Source organism: Fukomys damarensis, unplaced genomic scaffold (assembly GCF_012274545.1).
Source record: "Fukomys damarensis isolate Sample0158 unplaced genomic scaffold, DMR_v1.0_HiC HiC_scaffold_13, whole genome shotgun sequence".
NCBI classification, from domain to species: Eukaryota; Metazoa; Chordata; class Mammalia; order Rodentia; family Bathyergidae; genus Fukomys; species Fukomys damarensis.
Window position 1 is genome coordinate 32949909 of NW_022900925.1, and position 21150 is coordinate 32971058.

A 21150-nucleotide genomic window follows, 5' to 3' on the forward strand; every position below is an offset into this window, starting at 1 on the left:
TTTAAAATTCAAGAGTTCGATTAAATGAATTCATTCAGTACACACTAAAAATAAACTTCTCAAAGCAGCTTGATCTTGTGAAGTCTGTCAGGTTTGTAATTCAGCTTTTAGAAAGACGCTTAAATGTTGTATTAGGACTGTTGGATTTTGATGTCAAAATAGATTTGTTTAATACATGTGAATTCTTTTTTCAGCTTGTTTGATCCTAACGTTCTTTTTTTAAATAAAATATTGTGCAGTGGGGAAAATAATACTTCCATTGATGATGATAATGCTTAATTTTGAATGATGTTTTAGGCCATATTTTAATAAGACAATAATTCAATAATTTTTATATGACAGGCACCAATGGGGACCTGCTGGGGTGACATCTCAGAAAACGTGAGAGTAGAAGTTCCCAATACAGACTGCAGCCTACCTACCAAAGTCTTCTGGATTGCTGGAATTGTAAAATTAGCAGGTGAAGCATGCATTATAATTTGCTAATATGCCAGTGATACATAAAAACTTTTGTAAAAAGGTATGTTTGTGAATTTTGCAAGTATTACTGAATAAATGACATGATACAGAGTAGGAGTTGGCAATTTTTTTCTATAAAAAAGGACGGATACCTGCAGTTGTGTAGGCTGTGCAGTGCACCTTCCATATCTTTTCCCTGGTAACACGCGAACAGCCCATAGCAGTGCACAAATAAATGGGCATGAATGTGTTCCAGGTGAATTATATTTATGGGCACTGAAATGGGAATTTCAAGTAATTTTTATGTCTTCTGAAGGATTCTTCCTTTTATTTTTCTCAACCACTTAAAAATGAAGAAAGTTTTTAGGTCTTAGGCTGTTAAAAAAGAAAGAAAGAAAATCAGGCAGTAGATCGTAATACAGTTTGCCAAGCACTATTACATAGGGAAATACTTTGAAAAATAACAAAAGCTGAAATACTAAAAAAGGAAGTGAAGGGGGCCTGGAATTTAGCTCTGTGGCACTGTGCCTGCCTCGAAAGCACAAGGTCCTGAGTTCGATCCGCAGTGTGGGGGGTGAGGGTGAAGTCAATGATACAAAATTAAAGAAATACAGATGACTTCCCGTATCTTGGGTTTTTCCTCTTCATTTCCACGGCCTCCCTGTTCCCAGCGCTCGTGACTTCACCTGCTCGCGCAGTGCATGTGTCGGGGCCCTCTGTGTTAGCCACTGCAGGGCGGCGCGGGGCTGTGAGACTTGCTGCGTGAGCAGGGTACCGAGTGCGAGCGCGGCGCGGGCCGAGCAGTGTGGCGCTGTGCTGCCCAGCTGTGCTGCCCAGCGGAGCGGGGGCTCGCTCGCCCTGCTCTGTCTAATCCCCAGCCTCTGCTGCACTCTGCATTACTGTAGATTGCCCATAGACTTACCAAAAGCTAGCCTTTGCCTTTTCTTTCTTTTTCTTTATTTTGTGCAAACGCTGTACCACCGCGCTGCATCCTCAGCCCCTTCTGCTCACGCTGCATCGTATCGCTAGCCATATTGTTCATTGCTGCCCCACATAAGTGGTCTGTGCTAATGAAACCAGTGTGTGCTTTTGTGTGTGTGCTTCTGTCTCCCTCCCTCCTACCGCCCCGCGGTGCTTTTCGTCACCTCGGTGCCGTCCGTCAAGAGTGTTCCACGTTCCACTCTTCATCGTATTATTACCCAGTCGCATTCACCAGTGCAGTCCAGCCTTTTGCTTGAAGCATTTCCCTGGCTGTTTTATAAGCGTACTTTAAATCCTTGTTATTCTCTGCACTGTAATGTAAAAGAACATTTGTGTTTCTATCATAGTCAGTGCACTTAGATCAGTTAGCACAACTTAATATCCAAGAATGATTTCTGACTCACCTCTCTGACTTGGTCTAATTTTATCCTATGGGATCTTTAAGTGGTTTCGCCTTTAAGGAGGTGAGCCTGTGCTAATCGTAAACTAGAGTTCCTGCCTGTAACCTCTAGGTACTGTCTCAGGAGGCTGAGGAAGGAGAAGTGTAAATCTGAGTCCAGCCTGGACAGCTTAGGGAGACCCTGTCTCAAAAAGGGCTGGGAATGTACTCAGTGCTAGAGTGATTGCCTGCTGTATATGAGCTCCTGGATGAATCCCCAGAGTTTAAAGTAAGTAAAGAAGTAAAAGTTCATTAGTAATCTTTGCAATCTCAAACAATTGTTCTAAATTTTGTCACTGTTTGCATTTTCATCACAGGTGCTAGTGCCTGAAAATGCTAGCGGAACTTGCCCAAAATATAAGTGTATTAGTCTTTTTTATCCCATAAAGGCCTAAAATGAAGCCCCGACCTGTTTAATACAAGGCTTATGAAATTAAAATCAGAGTGTATACTTAGCATCTTTTCCCCCAGACCATAAGGCTTCCTGTTTGCCCATGATGAAGTTTTTGAGTGATTACACATACTTTGGTTTTTATTGAACTTTCTACCTAAATTTCAAATCATATTTCCAAATAAAAGCAAAACTTAGATATTTTCTTTTTATATCCTGAATCCAGGACCTCATGCCTGAGGCTTACACCCTACCATGGGCCATGTCCCCAGCCCTTCTTACTTTTTATTTTGTGATAGGGTCTCACTAAGTTAGGCTGACCTCGAACTTGAAGTGCTCCTGCTTTAGCCTTCCAAGCAGCTGGGATTATAGTCACTCACCACGTGCTGTCTAAACTGGAGTTGGGGGTGGAGGCTGTTTTGAGACAAGGTCTCATTATATATATAATCAGAGCTGACCTCAAATTTAAGATCATCCTGCCTCAGCCTCCTGAGTGCTGAGATTGGAGGCATTTACCACCATTCCTGACTTTAAATTTCGATTCTGGAAGTCACCATATCCAAACTATCCCAAGTAACTGCCGGCCTCATCAGCTGAATGAGGCAATGTCTTTAAAATATACTTCAGCTGGATTTCTGTGACATGAAAGGGTTTTATAATTTATTAAAACCTATTGTATTTTTTAGAATTATTTGTTACTCCTGGGATTTGAACCCAGGGCCTTTGCCCTGAACTACATCCCGGCCATTTTTTGGTTTTTCCGTTTTGTTTTGATTTTGAGTCAGATTATCCCTCAGTTGTCGAAGCTGAGCTCTAACTTGAAACTCCCCAGAGTGCAGGGATTCTTGTTTTGTACCACCGCACCCAGCCAGAACTGTTCTGGTAAGCTGTCCCACCTATTTTCACTGAGAGGCCTTTTTTCCCAAAAACCTGAGAAAGTGTGGGCAAAATTGAAATGCATTCAAAGGAGGAAGACTTGAAAACAGTTGAACTGACTGCCTGGAGCCAGTGGTCTCAAAGCCTGGTCCAGACAGGTAGGGACCGCGTCACTCCAGGACTCCAGCCCGTGCACAGTGCGCCCGCTTCCATCCCCACCACGGCGAACTCGCCAGGCAGCTGCCGGTTCTGAGTCTCTGGGAATGGCCCAGTCTCCTTCTCTTAACAAATCCAACAAGAGGTTCTGTTGCAGACGTGAGCTGGAGTTTGATATCCGCTATCAGACGCTGTTTTATTTTGGAGTTTTCTTACTATGTAGTGATCACTTTGTTGGTTCCAGGTTACAACGCTCTCTTAAGATATGAAGGATTTGAAAACGACTCTGGTCTGGACTTCTGGTGTAATATATGTGGTTCCGATATCCATCCAGTTGGGTGGTGTGCAGCCAGTGGGAAGCCCCTTGTCCCTCCTAGAAGTAAGTGCTTGGTCTTCCCTTACCGTCATTTCCAGTACCCCTGTCAGAATGCTATTTGAAGTAACAGAGGAGTTAAAAGTATCTTCTGTGCCAGCAAGCCAAACATTTATTTTCTGTTTTTTTTTTACTTTCAAGAACTTTTAATACACTGACTTGCAGAAAAATTTGTTACCCTTTTTTTTTAAAACAACTGAGGCAGTTGTTCACTCTTCTAAAATATAACTGATTATTTCTTTTGTTTTAGCTATTCAGCATAAATATACAAACTGGAAAGCTTTTCTAGTGAAAAGACTTACTGGTGCCAAAACCCTTCCTCCTGACTTCTCACAAAAGGTAAGGAAGGGATCTTAACACGGGGCTAGAAGAAAGAGTAGCTTAGAAGATATTTACAGATTTAGATATTTAAATTTCATGAACTGGTTGATCTAGGTTAAATATTAAGTGCCATCGGTACCTTTGGCAGTCAGTATTAAAATTGCTTATCATACACCTTTTGTCACGCATTCTGAATGGGTTTTGTCTGCTTCCGTTTTAGGTTTCAGAGAGTATGCAATATCCTTTCAAGCCTTGCATGAGAGTGGAGGTGGTTGACAAGAGACACCTGTGTCGAACACGAGTGGCAGTGGTGGAAAGTGTCATCGGAGGGAGATTGAGACTGGTGTACGAAGAGAGTGAAGACAGGACAGACGACTTCTGGTGCCATATGCATAGCCCCTTAATCCACCACATTGGTTGGTCTCGAAGCATAGGCCATCGATTCAAAAGATCTGGTACGTGCCCATTGCAAGAACTACCGTGCAAAGGAGTGTAGAGACTGAATTACACTACTTGTTTATTTTTCTTTGTAAAATAGCATGGACCAAAGACAGCATTCTAGGACGAGGGATGTAGCTCAGTGTAGAGCATTTGCCTAGCACGTGCAAGGCCCTGGTTTGACCACTGCCCCCCTTCAACCACTTTAGGGCAAAAGCAGCATGCTGGTTGTTTGGGATGCTTATTCTGCCTTATTTAATTAATTCACGTCATCTTAGTGTCCTAGCTAATTGCTTTGTATTCCTTCCACTTGCTCTCGATTAAAAAATAACAACACTTTGCTGCACAGAGCCTTGGGTTCGATCCCCAGGGCCACAAAAATGATATATGTTAATGATTATAATGATGTACTTTTGACCACGACTATTTTCTTCCTCTTTCTTAATCCAGCCCATTTGAAAGATGTCAAGATAGTCTTTCCCTTTCAGTTCAGTTGTAATCAAAGTGGTAAGATTCACTGTGGGTCCCAGGCACATCGGAACATGTTCCTGAAGTAACTCCCTGCTTACATGAGCGTCCGTGTTCTGCGGGCTGCACCTTGTCTAACAGCATACGTACGTGTACGCCTGTCAAAGCACACGATTCCCCAGGGCTGGAAGGCATGTCCTAGGCCATGCTTTACAGTGTTCGTGCCTCGTGTGTGACCTTCAGCAAGGGGCGGTTTTTGGTCTTCCCACAAATGCTGACAGATGCATGTGTAACTTTTCCTTGTAGATATTACAAAGAAACAGGATGGACATTTTGATACACCACCACATTTATTTGCTAAGGTAAGACGTTTTTGTAAGAGCCCTCGATTGTAAGTTAGATTTGAAAAAGGGTTGTGGGTTGTTTCCTAAAATTGTAGAAATCACAGTTACATACGCTCCTTTACTAGGACTAAGGCTTTATAATTTATAACAGATCTCTGTCATAATTATTCTTGAATTCTGTTAATTTGTCTGGACTCTCTATTTCTTAATGGAAGCTTGAGTTACATTTGGTTGGAGGAAAAGGCATCTGATAAACCATTGTTTCACATTGGTGATATTTTCGTTACTGAGATGACAACGCTTATAACAGTGTTTGTGCTTTCATATAATTCTCCAGGTGAAAGAAGTAGACCAGAGTGGAGAGTGGTTCAAGGAAGGAATGAAATTGGAGGCTATAGACCCCTTAAATCTTTCCACGATATGTGTTGCGACCATTAGAAAGGTAAGATGATGGGTTTCTTTTGTTGTTTTTTAAAAAAATTTTTAAGATAACAGGTTTTAAGCTGAGTGTGGTGGCACAGTCCTATAATAGCAGCATTCAGGAGGCTGAGACAGGAGGACACTTGTCTCAAAAATCAAAACAAAAAACAGGTTTTAAAATACAGAAATAGGGCCAGAGATTTGGCTCAGTGGCTCCACTGCCTGCCTCGCATGCACAAGGGCCCAAGTTCAATCCCCAGTACAAAAAAGTAAAATACAGGAATAACAGTTATAGGAACTGGTTTCAAGCTGATAGAAGAAAGTGGCCCCTAGCATATTCCATTTTGACATAAATTGCATGTGTCTCTGGGGAAACGGTTATTGGAAATTTCAAAATGAATTTGAATTCTGTTGTCAGATCTTTGTGTACACGCATGCATGTGTTTGTGAAGACAGCCTCTTGCTGGGTAGTTCAGGCTGACCTTGAACTCACTGTGTAGTCTAGTCTGGCCTCAAATCCCCAATGATTCTCCTGCCTCAGCCTCCTGAATGCTGGGATTATAGGTGTGCAACACCCTGCCCACCTTCAGATCGTCTTTCATATTGCTTGTTGTCAGAATAGTCATCTTGAGTCTGTTCCCCTGTACCTGCAGAAGTGTACCCTGAATTAGAGGAAGAGTGTCAATTTCAGTTACTTACTGGTCAATACCACAGACTGGTATCTAGACCTGGTTTATCATCAGTTTTCTGTTTTTGCTTTTTATGAATTTTCTTCCTCTTGGTAGTACTTTATATCTTCTCTCTTTTCCCTTTCATATGAAACAGTTCTTATGAAACTATTCTCAATTCCCTATAAGCATCAAGATCTCCTGGGGAACTTAAAAAAATGCAGATGAAGCCAGGCGTGGTGGCACACACCTGTCATCCCAGCAGACAGGCTGAGGCAGGAGGGTCACCTGGAGTTGGAGGCCAGCCTGAGCTACATAGTGAGTTCGAGGCCACCCTGAACCATATTACAAGACCCTGTCTCAAAGAAACAGTAAGATGCCAGGTGTGGTGGTGCTCACCTATAATCCCAGCACATGGGAGGCTGAAGCAGGAGGATCACCATGAGTTCAAGTCCAGCCTGGGCTACATAGCAAGGCCCTATCTCAAAAAAAAAAAAAAAAATTAAAAGATCACAAGGTTTAGTGAAAGCTCCTAAGAGGAGATGGAGCCAGAGTAGGGGACAGAGCTGAACAGGAGAGGAGAGCACTTGCCACATACACAGGCCCCGGGCTGGGTCCCCCACAACATGGAAAATAAATGCAGGAAATGAAAAGGGTACAGTAGAGGCGTGGATGTGAATCAGTAGACTGTGACGTGGGAAAGTTAAGAGTCAGTAACAATCATCAGATCCCTCCAGGAGGCGGAAGTCCAGGGGGCCTGTGCTGGGGAAGGGCTGCTGGGTCACGGTGCTGGTGGGTATGGCGAGTTGGACGGGGACGGAAGTGGCCGGCAAATCCCTGGTGCCGCATACATAGTCCGTCGAGCAGCACTTGTGCCTTCTCTGTATGTTTGAATCTTTCTTTGTGCTTTTCCTATACTGAGGACAAAATATGTTTAATAATAGTGGAAATTGGGAACCAGTAAGTGACATTTTTAGAACAAGGTATTGGTGGTAATGAAAATGGAGAACTTTGTCTTGTTAAAAATGCAGTGGCGGGAGGGTGGTAGGGGTGCCGGGGATTTAGCTCAGTGGTTCTGCCGCCTGCCTTTCAAGCACATGAACCAGAGTTCAATCTAAAAAAAAAAAAAAAAAAAAAAAAAAAAATGCAGGAGGGAGGTAGCCAGGCTTGATTCTACATACCTGTAGTCTCAACAGCTAGGGAGGCTGAGGCAGGAGGATCACAGTGAGTTCAAGGCCAGCCCAGACTACAAAGTCTCAAAAAAAAAACAAAACAAAACAAAAGATAAGGGAGGCAAGCTACTTGTTACAACATGAGGCATAAAAAATGGAGTACAAGGTCCCTTTTGTGGGCTACAGCATAAGAAAGCTCAAGTTGGACCTTGAAGGAGAACGATTGGAAAATTGCTGTGTATGATAAAGTGGAAGGAAGAAGCTGTACCTGGTGGCTCAGGCCTTAATACTAGTACCCTGGAAGGCTGAGGCAGGAGGATCGAAGTTTGGGCTCAGCCTGGGCACTTTAGCAAGACCCTGTCTCAAAACAAAAAATGAGCTGGGGCTGGAGCTCGGTGTTGAGGCCCTGCGTTCAGTCCTCAGCACCACCAGGGTGGGGGAAAAACCTTGACAGTAGACTTGTTAACCTGTAAAATAACAGCCCCTTCATAATACGTCATTCTGCTCCAACCTCCGAAATAATCTCTGGGTGTAATTTTGCTTTTGTCTCTAGAATAGACTAGACTGTAGTTTACATAGACTTTTCATTGTCACTTCTGTTATTTAACATGATTGAGTAAAAAAAGAGCTTTTGCACGCTGAAGAGATCTTTAGTGACCGCGTCCCACCCACGTGCTCGGTTTCTCTTCATTTCCAAGGTGCTGGCTGACGGCTACCTGATGATCGGGATCGACGGCTCGGAAGCAGCAGACGGATCTGACTGGTTCTGTTACCACGCGACCTCCCCTTCCATTTTCCCTGTTGGTTTCTGTGAAATTAACATGATTGAACTTACCCCGCCCAGAGGTAGCGCATCCAGTGAACGCGAGCCCCTTGCTTTCTCTGCACACGCTGTCGCTCGCTCTGAGCAGCGCTCGGTTTCCTGGCTGTGTAGATGGACTGTAGCAGGGCTGCATTTGCACCACAGCGTTAGTTGAGTTGGAGCGCATCCGTCCCGTGAGCTCTTTCTTGAACATCTCTGCACATTACAGTGTGGATCTGCATTCCCAAGATATCCACACAGTTGCACGTGGGAACATTTTTTAAAAGAATGCTTAGCCTTTGAAGAAAAGACATTTTCCCATATACATATGATGGCTTAAAAGGAGATATATCTTCAAGGACTCCTATGATTTAGCTGGGTGTGGTGGTGCATGCCAGAAACCCCAGCACTCTGGAGGCTGAGGCAGGAAGATCGCCTCAAGTTTGAGGCTACACCGTGATTTCAAGGATAGCATGAACTACACAGTGACGCACTATCTCAAAAAAACAAACAAAAAGAATCTTGGGCCAGGATGTAGCTCAGCGGCTTGATGCCTGCCTGGCAAGTTTGAGGCCCTGGGTTTGAGTCCCTGTACCAAAAAGAAAAGAATTCTCATGACTTAACTAGTGATTTTTAAAATTTCAGTATCTGATCCTTGAGGGTTTTTCGTAAGATGAGGGGAAAGTGAAAACAAATGCTGCTCAGGGCCAGGGATTTAGCTCAGTGGTTCCCTTGCCTGCTTTGCAAGCACAAGGTCCCAAATTCTATCCCCGATACCAAAAAAATTTTTCTGCTCACCTGGTTTTCTTTCTTTGAAAAAAAGGAAAATATCTTGAGTACCAGACTGTTTTAAAACCTAGGATCGAAAAAACACAAGTGTGAGGTTTCTGTGTAGCTCATGATAGCACAGCCCCCGTACCGTGCGCGCTCGCGCACACACACACATACAGCAAGAGCCTCTCCTTCCTGTCGCTCTTGCACTGGGTAAGTAGGACACCGCATGTCAGAAAGAGAGGGTGTCTGGATTGCAGGGAGGGTTCGCTGCACCCAGCTTTCGGAGTGACTCAGGTCCATCCTAGCACCTGAGGCCTGAGATCTGTGGGCTGAGTTCCTTTCTGTCTGCATTTTAACACTGTGCCAATTTTGAATGAACTGCTACTTAAACCAGTTGTGTTTTGTAGGTTACACAAAACTTCCTTTTAAATGGTTTGACTACCTCAGGGAAACTGGCTCCATTGCAGCACCAGTAAAACTGTTTAATAAGGTAAATTTACTGGGCAGCCTCGCACTGACGACTGTCAGTCCTTGTCCATGAAAATGTCTTTGCTGTATTAGAATTTCCTAGTGAAGATGCACGTGAATGTTTCCTTAGGATAATAAACAGTACAAATATCTTATCTAATTGGGAAAAGAAGCTTCTTTTAAAAGTGTTTTGTTTTTAATCTCAGTGAAGTAGAAATGAATACATTTCCTAACTAGCTCTTAAAGATTTCACCCTCATAATTTGTGCACATAAAGAATAAAAAAAAAAAAAAAATCCCTGGAGCTGGGTGTGGTGGCACATGCCTATAATCCCAGCACTCAGGAGGCTGAGGCAGGAGGATCGCTGTAAGTCCAGCCTGGGCTACATAGTGAGTTCCAGGTCAGTCTCAACTACATAGTGAGACCCTGTCTCAAAAAAACAACAACAACAACCAAAGAATTCCTGGAGTGGCCTGGGATTCAGCAGGTGCTATCACCTGCCTCCCAAGAGCAAGGTCCTGAGTTCGATCCCCGGTACCCAAAAAAATAAAGAATTCCTGGAGCTTTGGGATTTGAATTACCTTCTTGGCCCCATTGGTCCTCCGATTTGCTTTCTTAGTGACTGAAGATTTGTGTGTCCTGTTCTGCACACTGCTGATGATGCTTTTCTTTGTGTCAGGATGTTCCAAATCACGGATTCCGTGTAGGAATGAAATTAGAAGCAGTAGACCTCATGGAGCCACGTTTAATATGTGTAGCCACAGTAACTCGAATTATTCATCGTCTCTTGAGGATCCATTTTGATGGATGGGAGGAAGAGTACGATCAGTGGGTAGACTGTGAGTCCCCTGACCTCTATCCTGTCGGGTGGTGTCAGTTAACTGGATACCAGCTGCAGCCTCCAGCGTCGCAGTGTAAGTTGGTGTACAGCAAAGGCGTCCTTTTGGAGAAATCAGCAATTCTAGCCGGGTGTGGTGGCACACACTTGTAATCCCAGCACTCGGGAGGCTGAGGCAAGAGCATCACTAAGTGTGAGGCCACCCCAGGGAACATAGTTCAAAGCCAGCCTGAACTACATAGCAAGACACTGTCTCAAAAACAACAAATCAGGACCAGGGACTTAGCTCAGTGGTTCCGCCACCTGCCTCGCTAGCGCAGCGTCCCGAGTTTGAAGATTAGTTATAGCTAGAATTTTAAGGAGCTATCTGGTGCCAATTTTTCCCTCTTGTTTTTTCAGCATCAAGAGAAAGCCAGTCCGCTTCATCAAAACAGAAGAAAAAGGCTAAGTCCCAGCAATACAAAGGACATAAGAAAAGTGGGTCACCATGCGGTGTTTACGTACATTTTCTAATTGTTAACCAACTGGGGCCATGGTTTCCTTGCACAGAAATTTACCGCCCCCGTGAGAACTGAGGACCGTGCAGTGTGTGCTGTGCTTACAGGTGCAGTGCGCCGCAGAAGGCAGCTTCCCAGTAGTGAGAGACACTCACCTGAGCAGCCGAGTGAATACCGTGGTACCCTAGCTAGCTCTTAAAGATTTCACCCTCATAATTCATGCGTACATGGTCAAGAACAGAGCCTACAGATGATTGTTTAAATAATATGTAAACCTCTTCAGAGTTAAACCTTTTTAAACTTTTTTTTAAGGTATTTGATGGTTATAATAGACCTGGGTCCTAATAAATCCATCTTTCTTCCAAAGCATTTAGCTCTCTTTATGTAAAGATAGTTGGAAGAAATCCAAGTTGATGGCTAAAAAAGCATATTTTTCCAAATATGCTTTCTATGCTATATTTTACCTTACCCTAAATTCTTGTTGGCATTAATAGCCACAGTGCCATGTGGAAAACATTGATAATTATAGTTAATTGTTTTTGGTACCGGGGATCGAACTCAGGACCTTGCGCTTGCAAGGCAGGCAGCGGCACCACTGAGCTAAATCCCCGGCCCCACTTAATTATTTTTAAATATTTTTTACTTATACGTAGAAAGCCACGGGGTTTCTACTTGTTATGGAATATTTCATTTTAAGATAAATTTATCTTTATTCATAGATTTTGGGGGGATACCGGGGATCAAACTCAGGTCCTTGTGCTTGGGAGGCAGGCGTTGGCAGCACCGAGCTAAATCTCCGGCCCAAAGATTTTTTTTTTTTTTTTTTTTTTGGTAAGCGAAAAGTACCTGAGGATTAATCCTGAAAGACTTTTCCAACCAGTTTGCCATGGGATTTTGTTGTTTTGTTTTGTTTTTTGTTTTTTGAGACAAGGTCTCACTATGTAGCCCAGGCTGGCTTTGAACTCACGGCAATCCTCCTGCCTCAGCCTCCCGAGTGCTGGGATCTCAGGTTTGTACCCCCAGGCCCCACAACTTGCTGTTTTTAAATAAGTGCTGATCTGTCTCATTAACCAAGATAAAAATTCCGACATACTCTGTTCTCGCCCTTCTGGCTCGTCATTTGTTTTAAGTGAGGAACTGAAACATTTCTAGCAGCCTCTGCAGTGTACAGGAGCTTTCCCACCTCATCCGGATAATCAGGAAGAAGTTACCAGGGAATGTAGTGACCAAGGGTTAACCGCAGCGTGTGTGATGGCGCAGCTTCCTATAAAGTGAGTTAACAGGCCAAGTTAGCCTTCCTTGTGGTGCACACCTGGAATCCCAGCACTCAGGAGGCTGAGGCAGAAGGAGCACCAAGAGTTTCAGGCCCGCCTGGGTTACACAGTGAGTCCAAGGCCAGCCTGAACTGCACAGCGAGACCCTGTCTCCAAAAAAGAAACTTGAGATTTTCTTCCAAGACATGAAATTAAGAATGGCCTCTGTTTACTTGGTGGTTTATGAAGAGTACTTCTTCCGGATTTACGGGCATTTTGTTCACTATCACGTGCTCTCCTCGGTGCAACTCTTGTAGGGTTTGTTTCTGGCTTATTGAATTTAAATTTTTTTGAATTATAAGTTACCGACAGGGAAGAAATGTGTAGTTAATGAAGTAGTAATACAAGTAACCCAATTTTTGGTGGTATTTATCATTACCAGACTTGTGGATTAACCAGGAAAAAGAATGTAGCTGTGCGTGGAACACATTCTGCTCTGTGACATTTGGATAGCTCTTCATATTATGACATCTGTAGCACTTTTGGGTGGTTCTTCAAACATAAAAAGGGGAAAAAATACAGGCCCACAATCTCAGACACCCTTGGGTCCAGATGTATGTGGGAGTTTATAGTTTTGTGGATGTTTTGTTTTGTTGTGTTTTTTGAGATTAGGGTCTTGCTATGTAGCCCAGGTTGGCCTTGAACTTGTGATCCTCCTGCCTCGGCCTCCGGAGTGCTGAGATGACAGGTGTGCACCACCACACCTACTTTGGATTTACTGCACAATGCCTCTTGCAGACTGGAGTATTGTCTTGTGCATAGCTGTATTATAAGACCTGCATGGACCAGTGCCACTCATCTCTGTCATCCCAGCTGTTCAGAAGGCTGAGGCAGGAAAGATTACAAGTTCAAGCCCAGCTTGACTAACATATCAAGACCCTGTCCAAAAAGAGATAGGGGCGAGGCTTGCAGTTATAGTCAGTGGTAAAGCAGGCCAACCACGCATGGAGCTCTGGATTCAACTTCCAGCAATGCAGAAATGAAAAAAGCAGGGGACATAGTAAAGATTATAACGTATTGCCAAATGAGCATGGTTTTGTTGCCAGAATCTTAAACCGTTTTGATGTTGGAATTAAAAATAAGAAATTATGGCCGGGCGTGGTGGCGCACGCCTGTAATCCCAGCATTTGGGAGGCTGAGGCAGGAGGATCGCTGTGAGTTCGAGACCAGTCTGGACTACATAGTGAGTTCCAGGTCAGTCTCCACTACATAGTGAGACCCTGTCTCAAAAAACCAAACAGAAAAGAAAAAGAAATTACACTGCTAGAGCCAAGCATGAAGGCATACACCTGTAATCCCACCGCTGTGGGAGGCTGAGGCAGGATGGACTACAAGGTCCAGCACAGGCAGTTTAGCAATCAGAGACCTTGTCTCAAAAGCTGGGGGTGTAGCTCAATGGGAAGGCCCTGGGTTCAGTGCTGGGTACCACAAAAGAGAAAAGAATGAAAGGAAAAGAAATGGTGGTGTTGTATTTGTTGTATTAAGAAGCAGTCTTCACTGTGGAAGAACTAGGTGCTCCTTAATCTTTTTTGGTTTTTTTGAGACAGGGTCTCACTATGTAGTGGAGACTGACCTGGAACTGACTGTGTAGCCCAGGCTGGTCTCGAACTCACGAACTCACGGAGATCCTCCTGCCTCAGCCTCCCGAGTGCTGGGATTACAGGCATGCGCCACCATGCCCGGCTCTTAATCTTTTTTTATATCATCCACAGTTTATTAGAAACTTCTCCCACAAAACTGTTAAGAAAAAACTTGGGGTGTAGAAACAAGGCATCCATTGCAGGCAGGCATTTATTGGTAGCACTTGGGCTACAAAACCTTGCTTTGTCTTTTCATTTTGCTGTAGATGATTGTGTCCTGGTGGTTCATCTTCGGCTCCTTGGTGCTTTGGTACTTCAGGTCTCTCCCCAGCTCTTTACTAGTGCTTGCTTCTCAGAGAGTTGACGGCCTCTGGTTCTAGCTTATCAGTAGCTAGCAAGCTGTGCTGTGAAAGGATAAATGTCAAAAATAAGAGGCATTTGCCAGGCGTGGTAGCACACGCCTATAACTTATAATCCCAGTACTCGGGAGGCTGAGGCAGGAGGATCACTGTGAGTTCAAGACCAGCCTGGGCTACATAGTGAGTTCCAGGTCAGTCTCAGCTACATAGTGAGACCCTGTCTCAAAAAAAAAAAAAAAAAAAAAAAAAAAAAAGTCATTTACTGCCTAGAGGATCAAGTAGACTGTCAGAGCCTTTTTCCTCACAGTGTATGTAGTAATCCCAGAGCAGGAAAAGCAGCATTGATTTCTGTCTTGAATTTCCCTGTTTTCAGGGCTCCTGTGAGCACTGAGGTGGAGACTGCCCCTCACCCTCTGACCTGGTCCAAGTACGTAGTGCAATAGAAAACGTCACATTCCTGGCCATGTGTAGCTTCGCTGTACCGTTCAGTGACAGTTTTGTGAAGCATGGTTCTGGTGGTGTTTACCTGGGTCATTGTATCCTGTGAAGGAAAACAGGCCTCATTTACAGTGAGAGATGGAAATGTCCTTCCGCTTCCTGCCTGACCCGTGTACTTTTCTTGGCGGCTTAGTGTATGCAGACTTCAGGTGTATTTTTGGTTGGTAAAGCTGTGTGAGTCCTGGAAAGCTTATGTGTGCTTATGAAACTAACCGAAGGGTGCAATAGGTTTTTTTTAAAACGGGGCTGGGGATTTAGCTCAGTGGTGCCGCCGCCTGCCTTGCAAGCTCAAGGTCCAGAGTTTGATTCCCCGGTAGCAAAAAAAAAAAAAAATGAAAGAAAGAAATGAAGAATTTGCAGACAGTAAGTCATAAACTTTGAATTTTAGAAGTGCTTTTCAGGATAAGCATGCCATTCCCTAAGAGGGAGCACATTATATATCATTTAGATTATAACGTTTTTGTAATGCTAGGCCCGTGGGGCTGCTGCGGCCGTGAGGTGCCCCTCCAGCAGTGTTCTCAGGTCACCGCAGGCTGGGTGTGGAGTAAGGCCCTGCCCAGCCCCAGCTCTGCAAACAGAGACAGCATCCTCCCCCTTCTCTCTGTCTGTGTCTCTCTCTGTCTCTCTCTCCCTCTCCCTCTCCCTCTCTCCCTTTGGTTTTGGTTTTCTCACCCTTCCTCAAGCTAAGGTTCCCTTGGAATTGGCCAGATGTTCTCTCCCCTAGGTGCTTTCTGGTTCATTTTGCTTTATTTGGTTTAAGATTCATTTGGGAGTCGGGGCCGGGATTATGAGGCACCGAGAAGGTAGAACCTCCCCTCGCTGTCCCTCCACGCACAGACGTGCACCCACCCGTCCCCTGCAGCGCGGACTCGTCTGGTGGGTTCTCCGCGGGGCCCTGTGCACCCCAGCTTCCTTATTATGCAATGCACTTTTCCTGCCGCCACGCGAGTCAAAGCTTACTTCAGTCTGACTTGATGTTTAGAGAGGAAGATGCCGGTTGGGAAGAAGCCTGTCAGTTTGTCGAGCCTGCCCCTGACAGGTGGGGTGCGGAGGAGCTTCTCTGGTGACGAAGAGTTGACTCCTCCTCCATACGAGCCCTGCCGGCACAGACAGCCCCAGAGGCCTTCCCGCCTCCCAGCACTAGCCGAGAGTTCAGGCCCAGCCTCAAAACAGGTAACGAGTCGCCCGGCACCGCAGGTAACTGCACAGGGACCCGTGCTGGGCAGGGTGGCGGGAGACAGGGCGCACTCTGCCATGCCAAGACGCCGACTCATTCTGTTCCTCCTCCTCCTCCTCCTCTTCCTGAACTCATTCTCACTGGTCCTCGGGAGTCATTTCACTGAGACAGATCATCAGGGGAGCCGTTTGTGGAGCCGTGCGGGGCAGCTCGTAGTACATCATGATCATTAGTCCCCGACCATGGTGCATCGCAGCTCTACACGGCCTGATGGGGACAGCTGTGTGGAGGCGCGGGTCAGTGACCCGGATCCTGGCCGAGGGCTCGGTGCGGGCCGTCCCGGCCGGCTAGTCTGGGTTTTGGTGGTGACAGCTACCGCCTCGGTAACCCCTGAGTAACCCAGGTGGAGGAGGACAGCATCCGGATAGTTTTGTGCTGACTTTCGGTGACTTATTTCTGTAGTTTGCACACTGTGTGTGTGTGTGTGTGTGTGTGTGTGTGTGTGTGTGTGTGTGGTGAGGACATGACTGACGGTGAATTGGTTAGGTCTGGGAAGAAGGTTTTACCCTTTGTCCATGGCCTTACCACAGGGGTTGCGAAGCTGTGGGTCCAGATCGCAGAGCTGCACGGCCAAAGTTGTATCTGCCAGACATGTCTGCCGCCACGTCCCACCGCTGATTTTAAACTACATTGCGTTGTCATCTGGCCAGCCTTCTTTAGTGTCTTCTGTATGTTGAAACCTAGAGGGAACTTGGTGCCTAGCTGTTTCCTCCTCTGCCATTTGCTGATATTTTTGTACCTGGAGTTGCTGGCCTCTTTGTGGGGAGGCGTCCATTTTAACTTTTTGCATCTGTCAGTATGTTAGGTCATCTTGCTCCTTCCCACCCTGATGATCACTGAAGATCACTCTGATGTCCTTATATCCAGAGGAAATCACAGTATTGGTTTTATGTGAGAAACCTCTTGGGATTGGGATTCCAAAGGTATCTGCCTTTCAAAGGAAAGCCTTCAAAGTCTAACCAAAGAGCATTCTGGCTTCTGGTTTCTCTTGAATTGTTTTCATCTGTGATACTTAGGAAGTAATCATCTTTTCCCTAATGAAGTACGGAGACTATTAGTTCTGAATGTTGGGACTTCTGTTGGATTTTGGAAGTGAGTATTTTTGTTAGATGCCTTTTGGAGGCATGTGTCATGCTTTGGGAAGGGTTCTGCTCATGTGAAGCAGAACTTGATTTCAGAAGTTGGCCAAACCCCAAGAACGCACAGGGCCTCCTGTGGGACTTCCTTCCCTCTGGGGTGCTGTGGCGCCCCCTGCTGGGAGCGGCGAGGTGGGCTTCAAAGCTGCTGAAACCACTCAGGGGCTGCATTGCCAACCTGAGGCATCGGACAGCCACGGTGTGGGGGTTCTGCTGCTGTTCGTTATTACTGGACTGTGTGGTCAGGAAAGTGTCATTTCAGTTAGTTTATCTCCCGAGGTGTTCGTGCTTAGTGTCATTAAGTGACTTCCTTCTTAGGACAGAGCGCAGAAAAGACATTTTGTGTAGAGGGGGACCTGCGGCCAGAGGCTCGGTTGTATTTCATCCATCGTTCACTGAGGATGAGGCCCGGGGAGAAAGGCTTGGTGGGGAAGTCCTGGACAGGCCTTATCTTAGAGTCCATGGGAACACTGAACTCTGCGTTGAAACATTGCACATCTGAGTGAATGTTCCACCTGTATCTCGAGTGATCTTCGAGCACATCATTTCCATACTTTAACATGGTTAGAAGCCTAATCCAGGAATGTGTCATCAGCGGCAAATGCACGAAGCTTCAGGGTGTGCCTCAAAAACTCGCCTCTCTGCTCTGAGATGCCATTTGAATGGCGCACGCTTGACTGGAAGCACAGTGATTCCCATTCATTGAGCCATCTGACCATCCTAACGGGACACAGTTCAACCAACCTTTTAATGTGGGAACGGAGCTTTCATGAAGCGGGGCTTTGTTTCCATGTGTTTATTGTGGTGGTGTTAAAATGTCCTTAATGCTTAATGCATGTTGTCTGCATTAGAAAGATAACTGTTATGCCTTTGATACTGTTCACTGTAACAGCATTGTTACTATTTTTAAAAAACTGCACAGTTTTGCTTTACCTTTCAACAGTCTGATTAGTTTTTTGCTTTGCTGTTATTATATACAGAGTATATTCGCTTTTCTGTCTCTGCACTATCACATTTTCCACTGTCAGTACCCAGACCGGTACCACAGTAAGATAAAATTGCCCTTTCTCAAGAGATTGTCATAGTATGAAAGAAGGCAGACCATGTTTTTTTAATCTGTTGGGCAGGGGAATTAGCTCAGTTGTAGAGCACTTGCTTGACATAGGCAAGACCCCAGGTTTGATCCCTAGCACCACCAAAAAAGAAAAAGAAAAATCGGGAAATGAGGCATTTTTCAGTGACTACTATTTGGTTTGGTTTTAAAAATTGCAATCACTTTAATTATTATTCCATATAGTGCTATTACTTTATGAAAAACTTGTATACTTACTACCCAGGTATATTTGAGTCCTAATTCACCTCAGAAATAATTTTTTTCAGTGTGAACAGTTTCCAGTTTTTGGTCCCACATAGTCTTCTTAGCCTGTTCCAGGTCCCCCAACAGATGCCAGAAAGCCCAGAGATTACTGAACTCTGCACAAAGATACTGGTTTCCTCCTCTACCTACATACCTACATTCAAGTTTGATTCATACACTAGGCACAAGAAGAGATTTTTTTTTATAAAGGAAAAGAGAAGAGTATAAAAAGCTGGGCATGAGGGCGCATCCATTACAGTACTTGGCCTTGGGGTTAGGAGGACACCAAGAGTTTGAGACAACCATGAACTACATCAGGAGTTTAAGGCCAGCCTGGACTACACAGCCAGACCCTGCTCAAAACAAACAGAAAAAAGATAAACAACAAAAAAGTCTTTCAGCTACAATTGATCACAGAAAACTGAAAGTGGAGCCAGTAACCATAGAGGACTAGAGTTTATGCGTCCTGCTTTTTTCATGGAAAATACATAATAGAAACAAAGTTGTTTGGAGCCAGATGCACACAGAGAGGCTGGCACAGGAGCCCAAAGACATGGGGCACAGGGAGGCCAGCACGGCAGCCTGACCCTTCCCGAGGGCCGCGCTCCTTCACAAGGCCCGTCTCTGTGTGCTTTTCAGGTTTCTGTGTCAGATCTCTGGTTTCAGGTAGTTGCTCAGATTTTAAAGGAAAAACGGAACGCTCGGTGTGGAGTGCATTCCTGTCGTGCAGAGCTCCTGGTTTCCGTCTCCAACACGGAGAACCTCGCAAGGCCAAGGCTGGGGAAGGGGAAGCGCAGTTCCACAGGCTGCGTGGAGCCCGGGGGAGGCTGGGCCCTGCTTCCCAGGGCCAGGTGGCACTGGGCGCAGAGACACAGAAGGCCACCTCCCTTGCTTTGTGCAGATTTGCAGCTCCAACACACTGTTGACATTAGTCCGTTAGGTACCTAGGTGAGACCATTTTCATTAAGAAAACAGGGCAGTCAGTGCCTTTCCGAGGGAGAAGCCCTGTGCTCCGATACGGAGCAGGCCCAGGCCGTCTGAGGGTGCTGTGGGGACCCCCAAGTTGAAAGGGGATAAAAATTTCAGGCGTGACCTTAGGACACTTTGGGGCCTAGAAACTGCTTTTTCTCTTCTTCCCTCACATAGGCCCCACTTTAGAGTTCAGGCTGGCTTTGAACTCTTGCTTCCGCATCTTAAATGCTGAGATCACAGGTGTGCGCCACCACGCCCCACTTTAATTCCTCTTTTTCTTGAGATCTGCTGTGCCCCGGAAGGAGCCCTCCCAAAGAGTCTCGGCCAGCCGGACCTGCTGAAGCCATTCTCCACAGAACAGAGGGCGCAGCGCTGTGGGCTTGTGCTGGTTGAAAGGGAGTCGTCACCCGACTCCCGTAGGCCCTGAGCGCTGCTGTCAGTGATCTCACTGGGAAAGTTAGCGACTTTGGTTTGGAGAGAGGTTTAAATTTTTGGTTGTTTTTGGTCGTTTTCTGTTTGGGGCTTTTTTGTGTTTCCTGTGGTACTAGGAATTGAACCGAGGACCTTGCTTATGCTGGGCAAGTGCTATGCCACAGAGCTACATCCCTAAGCCTTGCATTGATGATTTTCACATTTCCATTTGGGGGGTGGGGGGCACCTTGCGTTTGCAAGGCAGGCGGCAGTGCCACTGAGCTAAATCCCCAGCCTTTAGTAAATTTTTATTTGAACTAGAGTAACTACCCAAGTTCCCCATAATTTGAGTTCCAGTGTAGGACTTCATTTCATGTCGGAGTTTTTTTGTTGTCATTGCTTTTTGTTTTGTTTTGTTTTGTTTTGTTTTTGAGGCAGAGTCTCGCTATGTAGTTCAGGCTGGTCTTGAACTGTGTAGCCCAGGCTGGCCTCAAACTCTCTGTAGTCCTCCTGTCTCAGCTTCCCAAGTGCTGGGATTATAGGCATGCGCCACCACGCCCGGCTGTCAGTTTTATTTTTAGAAATTTATATGTGCATAGTTTATATTACCGGTGCTGTTTATGTGATTTATAATATTATGAGGCTCATATCCTTGTTTCTTCAGGGAGTCTTTACTATCTGGGCTGGGGTGTATTTCAGTGATCTAGGGTATTTTCCTACCATGTGTGAGATCCTGGGTTCACTCCCTACCTGTGCAAAATAAATGAAGGTGTCCTTTGGGAATAAAATTATATTAAAGTCATGTTCACTATGTTGCTACTTACTAAGCACCGTACTTAGGAATATGTCATTCTTTCTGTAGATGCTGACATAAAAGTGAATACTTAATCATAAGAAAAATTGGGCCAGGGGTTTAGCTCAGTGGTTCCACCACCTGCCTCGCAAGCACAAGGTCCCGAGTTCAATCCCCTCTACCCAAAAAATAAAGAAAAAATAATTATTATTTTTTAATTATTATTATAATTATTATACTAGGTAATTATTATAGTCGAATTAGCACCATTGCAAGAAGACTGTTGAAGATGTCCACTGTGCAGGGTCCAGTATGCCGTGTTTTTCCTTTGCAGAGCATTCCTTCATGATCACTGTATTTGAAAATTAAAGTGAGGACTGGAGTTACAGCAGAGCACTTGCCCAGCTTGCATGAGTCCCTGGGTTCAGTCTTCAGCACCACAAAAAGGAAAAATTGAATGTTTTTACTTCTGAATTATTTTTGTTCTGTTTTCTGCAGTACTGGGGATCAGTCAGACTCCAGGCCTCATGCATTCGCAGTAGCTACCCCTGAGCTACTCCCAGCTCCCAGGGTTAATTTTAAGTTAGGACACGAAGAGGTCTTACTGAC

General features: G+C 45.2%; 1 protein-coding gene across 16 annotated transcripts in view; it reads left to right on the forward strand.

The window, feature by feature from the left end:
- The window catches only part of Mbtd1 (mbt domain containing 1), a 61081-nt gene that overhangs the window by 36814 nt on the left and 3117 nt on the right, over nt 1–21150 (forward strand). For 13 of the 16 annotated variants that reach the window (XM_010620185.3, XM_010620187.3, XM_010620188.3 and 10 more), the window contains 11 exons: nt 343–460; nt 3547–3681; nt 3926–4014; nt 4217–4451; nt 5209–5264; nt 5584–5688; nt 8205–8352; nt 9490–9572; nt 10230–10464; nt 10788–10865; nt 15618–15808. In XM_010620185.3, coding sequence (XP_010618487.2) covers nt 343–460; nt 3547–3681; nt 3926–4014; nt 4217–4451; nt 5209–5264; nt 5584–5688; nt 8205–8352; nt 9490–9572; nt 10230–10464; nt 10788–10865; nt 15618–15808 — 1473 coding nt within the window. The remainder of the gene's footprint in view (nt 1–342; nt 461–3546; nt 3682–3925; nt 4015–4216; nt 4452–5208; nt 5265–5583; nt 5689–8204; nt 8353–9489; nt 9573–10229; nt 10465–10787; nt 10866–15617; nt 15809–21150) is intronic. The other 3 variants (XM_010620193.3, XM_010620194.3, XM_033762977.1) reach the window with 1 other exon arrangement.